Here is an 8,846-nt window from a genome sequence, read left to right as displayed (position 1 = left end):
CGTGTGTGTGTGTGTGTGTGTGCGTGTGTGCGTGTGTGTGTGTGTGTGTGTGTGTGTGTGTGTGTGTGTGTGTGTGTGTGTGTGTGCGTGTGTGCGTGTGTGTGTGTGCGTGTGTGTGTGTGTGTGTGTGTGTGTGTGTGTGTGTGTGTGTGTGTGTGTGTGTGTGTGTGTGTGATTGTTGATGTGCATGGCTTTATTAGAGTTCAGATCCCTCTTGGCTCTCAGCTCACAGGCCCACTGTTTAACTCCTCCCCTCAGCCCTCAGCCACAGTGTGATTAGAGCCAATACAGTCTTGGGTAAGAGAGAGAGAGAGAGAGAGAGAGAGAGAGAGAGAGAGAGAGAGAGAGAAGAGAGAGAGAGAGAGAGAGAGAGAGAGAGAGAGCAAAAGTAGGATTGGGCAGCCGCTCCGGTGGCTCCTGTAACAGCGTCACTCTTTGCCTGATCTCCACACAGTCAAAACTGTGAGTTTGTAGCTAATGCGAGATTTCAGAAAAAAAAAACTCCACTCAAATCCCCGGTGGATGAATTTAAATGGACCAGGCTGAGCTTTCTTACCCAAAACTTTTTTTCTTTTCACTCAACATTTGGACGTTCTTATCCTGGATTAATGAGATCACGCCGCAGCCGCAATTACCGCCGTTTGCGCCTCTGCGGACGCTTTGGAGACGTTCTTCAGGGATCATGCTGTTGAAGCCAGGAGAACTTTTATGAACATTTGTGCCATTATAAGCGTGGAGACATGGAGAACCAACGCTGCCTTTTGAACAATGCCAGGCCAGAACTACAAACAATGAAAAGTAAGCTGTGATGAATTTCTATGATTTAGTGAGGGAAACTGTGTCAACCTTTCATGACGAGCAGACGGATAATGAGAATACAAAGTGCACTTCCTTTGGCTTTGTTAACTCTAATGCGACTGAGTTAAGCTGGTGAAGGATGGAAGGCAACCTGAGCACCCCGACATCCATAGTGGGCAACATGACCAAGCCTCCGTACCACGATGCGGCGGGGCCCTGGAGCCTCATCGTCCTGACCCCCATCATTCTGACCATCGTCGTGGGCAACCTGCTGGTCATCATGGCCGTGGCGCGCACCCCCCAGCTGCAGACCACCACAAACATCTTCATCATGTCCCTGGCGTGTGCGGACCTCATCATGGGCGTGTTCGTGGTGCCGCTGGGGGCCACCATCGTGGTGACGGGCAACTGGCAGCTCGACAAGACCTTCTGCGAGTTCTGGACGTCCGTGGACGTGCTGTGCGTGACGGCGAGCATCGAGACGCTCTGCGTCATAGCCGTGGATCGGTACGTGGCCATCACCAGGCCGCTCCGGCACAAGGTCCTGCTCAGCAAGTGCCGCGCCAGGGTCATGGTGTGCGTGGTGTGGGTCGTGTCCGCCCTGATTTCCTTCGTGCCAATCATGAAAGGCTACTGGCGCGCAGAGGAGGACCCCGAGGCACAGAAATGCTACAGTGAACCCTCATGCTGCGACTTTGTGACCAACTGGCCCTTTGCTGTGATATCCTCTATAGTTTCTTTTTACATTCCACTGGTCATAATGATATTTGTGTACGCGAGGGTCTTCCTAATAGCAACGCGGCAGGTCCAGCTCATAGACAAGAACCGCCTGCGCTTCCAGAACGAGTGCGCGGCCGCGCCGCCGCAGGCCGGGCCCCACGTCAACAGTCTGCTGCCGCGCACGGGCTCCGGCGCCGGGACGCGGCGGAAGAGCTCCAAGCGGAGGCCGTCGCGGCTGATGCTCGTCAAGGAGCACAAGGCCCTCAAGACTCTGGGGATCATCATGGGGACCTTCACCGTGTGCTGGCTGCCGTTCTTCGTGGCCAACATCATCAACGCGTTCAACAGAGACGTCCCCTCCGAACGGATTTTCCGCCTGCTCAACTGGCTGGGCTACATCAACTCCGGCCTCAACCCCATCATCTACTGCAGGAGCCCCGAGTTCCGTGCTGCGTTCAAGAGCCTGCTGGGCTGCCCGTGCCTCCCCGCCACGCAGCTCAATGCCTTGTATAAGGAGCTGCAGACGCGCTGCTCCTGCTTTCTTTGGCAGGCCGAGTCGGGCACGGCCGGCTCCTTCCAGAAGTCTCCGAGCGGCGGGGCCCAGAGGAACGAGAGCCTGTCCAGCACACACGGCAGCAGCAGGAGCGAGGAGGCTTTGCCCCTGAGCTCCAACGGCAGCACACAGTTCAGTGACTTATCACAGCCAGAAACCAAATTGTAAGTTGCTTCGTCTCCTCTCATTTTCACTATACGTTATATAAATGCGTTGAACTAAAAACTATAGAATAAATAAATATATGGATCATAAAATCTGCATTACAGCTTTTCAAAGAATTTGACATTAGAAGACTGCTCAACTCAACATTAGCTTTATTTGTGTAGCTCAGCTGTATTATGTTATATAAAGACTTTCAGAGAAATAATGTAAATATAAATGTTTTCCAGTTTAAACGTTTATTAACACATTTAAATGTTAATACAAAAGTATAAGTACATATAAAAAAAATAAAGCAAACCATTAAAAAATTATTTAAACATTTTCATAACTTAATAGATCTATATTTAGACATGTTCAAATGTATCTGCGTGGCTGTGCGAAACCGTGCCGAAAAATAAATCATCTCTCAAATATTGGCTGCTGGATTGTTAGAATATTAGAAAACCAGTTGCGAAACATAATACTTAAGTTTCAATAAACACTGATGAAATGTACCTGTAACAGTTTCTGCACTGGTACAGAACCTGTCATCAGTCTCTACATCCAGCTGTTGTAACGATAACTCACAGCTGTCCACAGCTCAGTGGCCAGTCACTTAGTTTGGAAAGTGTAATAAAAGTTACGCTCTGCACAAACAGTGCACCGCAAGAGGATTAAAATGAAGCAGAGGGTGAAAACCAGAGAAAGCACATGGCAACATGACACGTCCCACGTCGTTCATTATGCATTAGTTAAAGTCCCTGCCTGTCGGTGGGCCTCAGCGGGCCCTGCCCAACACCTCCTGCTGCAGATAAATCTTTATCACTCACACACAAGACTTCCTCTATAGGCAAAGAGGCTGTTTACAAGGCTGACTACCAATGAGAACACCCTAAACAGGTCAGCTCATTAGCACTCCAACATGCGTGTCGCACCACGCAAGAACACGCATAATTACAGTACGCACTCATACAGTCAGTTAAAAATCACTGGCCTACGGTTTATACTGGATCTTCTTATTCACCATTGAATGTATTACTCTGAACTGAGTACAGCTTAAAATGTACATTTTTCAGTTTTAGTTAAAAGGTTTAGAAATTGCATCATCATCATCATCACCATCATCAAATTTCTGTTTAAATCCAAGAAGTCTTTGCTCCAACATCAGCTGATTTCCCCACGTTACTTATATATTATACATCAACAGTATATCACCTTTTACAAAATGAATCCCCTTCATGTATCTCTAGTAATGTAACAACCTTGTATAAGACTTTAATTGACAATTTATAATCAAATGTCATTTTGAGAAGTGGCTCAACTCCACTATGGCTCTTACTGCGCAAGTTCTCATGAGTAACTGAGTTTTACGACGGAGGCATGTTAAATATTTATTTTGAGCTCTATATATTATTTCTCGCTTCTCTTTATGTGACATCCGCTCCGTGAAATCGTACAGACATGATCGATAGAGCTGTAAAGCGTGGAACACTGAGGGGCACATAAAGGCCTTCCTTAAAAGGATGCTGGCGTGGTCTGCGGTAAATCAGCCCAAGGGGAAGGCTCAGCGGACTCACCCCGCGCTTTGAGCAGGATTATGAACATAAGTGAGACCAGCCGTTGGAGGACGACTCTGAAGGGGCAGCGGATCACACAGGTTTAACGAGGGGCCGTTGAACTGGTCCAGGTGCAGCGTGGAGCCGTTGCGTCACAGCGCTGATGCTAGCATGTTAGCAGTGTTAGCATGACGGCTCATAATCACATCACTCATGTCGCCAGCCTCTGTTATCAACGCATCATGGCACATGGGGAATATATAATAATACTTTCAGCAGTGTGTGCATGTGAGTTTATTACTATCACTTTTGTTTCTGTCGGTCATGCTGCTTTTAGGTGAAACGTTCTGCTAGCGAATCAGTGCTAATATGCTAAAACAAAATGCAATTTTAAAAAGGCACAGTTTGAGCAGATTTGCTAGAACACTTGATCCACACCTGAGAACAGTGTTCCTTATTGTAAAGAGCAGCAGCCAACTCGGATGTGGACTAAATCCCGTCCTGCACGTGGCGCCTCCGTGGCCGAGTGCGAGTGAGACGTCTGACGGACGGCTTCAGGAACGTGACCGCCGCGGAGCTCTGCTCCTCAGGACGCACGCGTACGCGCGGTTGAAACGCCAGCAGAGTCCGAGCACAGCGGCCACGCAGGAATGCGCATTGAGGCGTATTAGGGAGCTCGAACGCTGCCAGATGTAAGGAAACCACTTGTCAACATGTTGCTGAGTAACTGAGCAAACAGCTCAACACCGGAACAGAGAAATCCTGCACGGCCATGAAAGCCATACTTTCCACCCCAGAAATCCTGTAGGAGGAAAAGCATCCATAAGATATTGGGTGGAAAGCAGAGAGTAATGGCACGAGTCCAGATGTAGTGTAGCTCTTAAGCAACACGGATCAGAACCGGCAGAGCTACATGTAATTTAATTCATCTACTTCTTTATATTGTAAATGTGCTAGATATGAACATATACACGTACGCTAGTTGTCTCAAAGGACAGTTTGTGATTGTAATTAGAGAACACAAACTGTAATCATTCACTGCCTTTTTAACGTGTAGCTGGTTCGGTGTGATTTCTGCAGGGAGCACATCATCAGCTCCGCATTAGGTCGAGCTAATGTTTTGACGGCATTTTAAGAGGGACCCCTAATGCTTTTGTTCCTGTTCCCGTAAACCTGCGATAATGCGCGTGATAATGGCGTCTCCGAGCCGACGCCGCGCTCGCTCGCTCGCTTACGTCATGTGCGTTCGCTCATTGGCCCAGAGTCAGATCGGGCCCAAGAGAGAAGCAGCAGGTTCGAACACACGTGGTCGTAGGGACCTGTGGGGAAACCTCAGTCCTACTCAGGTCTGGCTGATGCCAGGGCCAAGCAAACAGTCTCTGCATTTGAGCCAGTTCAGAAACCATTTCAGTGCTTTGCTTTGTGAGGCTTGAAATTATCTTCACATCAGTCAGTCTAGGAACGAGTTTAGCTGAACAACATGATCTAAAGTCTGATAGTACGAGGACAACTGTGTGCCGATTGCTGGACTGGACCGTGTTTAAATGTGCGCTTCCACTGGATTCAGACTTTAGCTTAGTGAAAGACACAAAGCTTTCAATTAATAAGATACAGCAAATGAGGTTTAGGGCAGTGTGGTGGTCATCCAGGTGTTTCTGTGTGAGGGTGGGGGTTGGGTTTTGCCTGTAGGTGAGTGACTGGTTGTCTGTGTGTACATGAGGCCCTGTGATGGACAGGTTGACCTGTCCAGGTGAACCCTGCCTCCAGCCCTATTGTAAACAGGGATGGGCTCCAGCAGGCCCACGACCCCTCCAGGGAATGAGTGGCCGAGATACTGAGCGAGAGTCAGTAGATGTGGTTTGCTTGTATGTGCTACTTTATCACCTGCACTTTATCACCTGTTTTATTGCTAAATGTATCATCATAGTCTTATGCTGTAGGCAGTAGCAGTAATAGTAATAGTAATAATATCATTTGCATAGTTGGTGCATGAGCTCTTTCAGAAAAAGTGAGGCCTGGTGTATTTCTTCCCCAGTGTGTCATCTTCAAATGATTCTGACAAGCGTGTCAGACTGATCACAGACTGCAGGGAGTCTGCTGAACAGTGCTCTTCTTGTAAGGCCTCGTTGTTTCCTGCATATTTCTCCCTGGATGCGCTCACATTGCCATGAACCTCACAGTTCCAGGTCTTCCTGCGGAGACATGTAGAGGGGACACGATAGCATCAGAATTCCTGTCATGGGGGGAGGGTCGGGTTTCACAAAGGATAAAGCGTTGAGGGCATTAAGTTTCTATAATTAGACAGACAAATAAATAAAAAGGAACAGGAGCAACAACAACAACGGCAGAACTGTTTCCCCGCCGAAACGCCAACATCGAACCCACGAGACAACACACCAGGGTTTTCTTGGGAGTTTTCTTATCTGATAGAAACTGAAATGCCGTGCAGGGTGTGACCGGCGCAGTCCGACAAGTAACGCACACAGCTGCCCAGCAAGCCGAGGAATGGATGGATTTCACAATGAGGTGGCAAGCTGGTCTCTGAATTAGGGACTTTCCAGTAAGTCAATGAAATGAGACCTAAAAATAGACCATCAGCTCCTAAAAGCACAGTCACTGTCACACTCTGTGTTGCAGCGGGATGTTCAGTGCTTTTAAAATGAAATAGGTGCATGCGGTTTGCTTTTACTCAAGACTCGTGTCCATCTGTTTTTCAGCTTCACGTTGCAGGAAAAGGAAGGATGAGCCGGAAAATGCCAAGCTACTGAGGGAACCACCGTCACTGTGATTCACGCAAAGGCTGAGGCCCGGGCGGCAGCCAGGACGAGACGCCCGGCGCTGACAAACCCAAAGCCCAAGGAGACGACTGGATTGAACGCAGAGGAACGACGGCCGCAGCCCAGCGCCGTCAGACTGAAGAGTCTCTGCTCCAGGATGAGATCATATTTAACTGCATTAAAGAGGCCTTTCGGACACAGACAAACTGATAGCATGAACTCATTTTGTACAGTGTGTTATCTGATAAATTATCTATTTATAATATATACCTTGTGTCACTTACAGAACAACACGACCCGAATCTGGGCCTCGTCGTCCATGTTCAGTAGAACAACATTGGTTTTCAGCATTCAGCCTCTCATTTCTGTTTGTCTTAATGTTTTCTGTTATGAGCCCAGCGTCTGCATGCGCACAATAGGTATTTTACTAAACTCTGCTCAATGGTATTTTATATTATGGCTATACAACATGGCTGTCTTACATGCAGACGTCACAAACTAAAGCCTGATCAACACAAGCAGTCGGTGCAAAGGTACAGTATTATGAACTCCGGGGAAACACGTGCTGTTAGCCACGTTACCAGACAAAGTGTCAGCAGGAAAAATAATGGAATTAATGTCATTCATTAGTTTGCTGCGTTGGGGCATGTTGTTGCGTTATCACCTACAGATCACCACCACCTGCTGCATTAAGAATAAAGAATAAAACTGTGACACATCTGAACGCTCACTGCTGTGTATTTTCTATTGATAAGCATCAGTCTCCTTTTAGCATCAAAGGAACAAATCTCAGCTCAGTTCTTGAAAACCAATGTGAAATAAAGGATCGAGTGGCCGTCAGATTGACGTCCTGGTGATTCCCACGCTGGGAATCAGGTAAACCTTAAGTAAAACTTTTCCTCAGTAATCCTTCATCCACTGAACCTGCCGCTATCTCTGCCCTCGCTACTGCTGGAGGAAGTTAGGGATTTACAAGATTTGGGTCTTTAAAACATAAACAGGGAGTAAATCTCCATTAGCTCCGCCAGAAGCATTGTGTGACCCCTGGAACGTACTAAAGACAACTGTCTGAATTGATATCAGCTGACTCCTCGCCAACTTGGAAGAAGACTTGAAAGAAACAAAAAGCCACAACTTCAGATAGTTATATAACATATGATTGTAGGAAATAATTCTTTATCAATAAAATAATGTATAGTCAAACTATTGTCAAAGTTTAAATGTGATGCAGATGTTTGTAGGTGAATTAGGATTAGGATAAAAGTAAAGTTAAATATTTAAATTACCTATACTCAAGCTGCACACCAGTTTTAAATCCATCTCAAATTGTTTTTCATTTTCAACAGTAACATTTCCAGATAATTTAATATTTTTCATTATTTTTATAACGAGCTGTATGCATTCTTGATTTTCTCTTGATTGCAGGTTCAAGTCATCAACATTTCACTCTGAGGTCTGTTACTATGAGTTCTTGCTGAGCTGGGATTTGGGGAACAGGACAATCGGGGACAAAAGCTGTTTGTTTGGTGTCAGGCACCAGACGGCAGAGCTCACCGGTTCCTGTGATTTATTTATATGCAGTAACATCCTACAGTAATTAGATGAAGATAGATCTAATTATATTAGATAGAAGTGTTGTGGATTTATCTTGGTAACAAGGTAGCATGACTGAGCCACATGCCAGTGGACTCAGCCTCGCGTCCTCTTTCTCATGACTTTAACTATGAACACACGATGATACTAGACAGCAGTTAAGTGTCATAGAGGTTGTTAGACTTGAGAGAAATCATTTTCTCTTAGTCATAGAATCAACTGTGGTTTCATAATTGCTACTTTACAGCCCCCGCACTCCTTGTTTTGTCAGTTTGTCAGAAGGAAAACAAGGGCAAATGCAGACGACCTGACATCATCCAAATATTCCAGTAGCAGCCACAATGCTGTCTGATGACAGGAATACACAACAGACAATAGACTCCCTCCAAGATAAACGTTTCACAGACTGTCCCTTGCTAAAGTAAATGTTTTGTCACTACCTGAAATGAAAGTTGGTCTTTACCGATCATTTTGTAGAGATGTCCACTATTTGCACCAGGGGACTCGTATTTCTAGACAGATGCTTGAACGGCCCAGTATACAACACTCTGGGGGCTTATATTACATTTTGGTAAAGTATGTGTTCTTTGCTTGGAAAAAGTCCCAGCGTCGCACACACTGCTGCTGCTTCAATATCCAATCCTCTGAAGACGAGAGACACAACACAGCAGCGCAGAAGCAGCTGATCGGTCGGGGGAGACACAC

The 8,846-nt window shown here is 46.5% G+C and overlaps 1 protein-coding gene across 1 annotated transcript; it reads left to right on the top strand.

Moving 5' to 3' along the window:
• The first annotated feature begins 395 nt into the window (after positions 1-395).
• Positions 396-7,278, top strand: adrb3a (adrenoceptor beta 3a). Its single transcript, XM_029164026.2, has 2 exons — positions 396-2,235; positions 6,489-7,278. Exons 1-2 carry the CDS (start codon positions 938-940, stop codon positions 6,514-6,516), a joined length of 1,326 nt encoding a protein of 441 aa, XP_029019859.1. The 5' UTR covers positions 396-937; the 3' UTR covers positions 6,517-7,278.
• Positions 7,279-8,846: the final 1,568 nt, after the last annotated feature.

Source organism: Betta splendens, chromosome 9 (assembly GCF_900634795.4).
Source record: "Betta splendens chromosome 9, fBetSpl5.4, whole genome shotgun sequence".
Taxonomy (NCBI): domain Eukaryota; kingdom Metazoa; phylum Chordata; class Actinopteri; order Anabantiformes; family Osphronemidae; genus Betta; species Betta splendens.
This window is presented reverse-complemented; position numbering and strand designations above follow the sequence as displayed.

Coding starts and splice junctions, on each gene's coding strand:
- adrb3a (XM_029164026.2), top strand. CDS start 938: ATGGAAGGCAACCTGAGCACCCCGACATCCATAGTGGGCAACATGACC. Junction 2,236..6,488: donor TCACAGCCAGAAACCAAATT/GTAAGTTGCTTC, acceptor TCTGTTTTTCAG/CTTCACGTTGCAGGAAAAGG.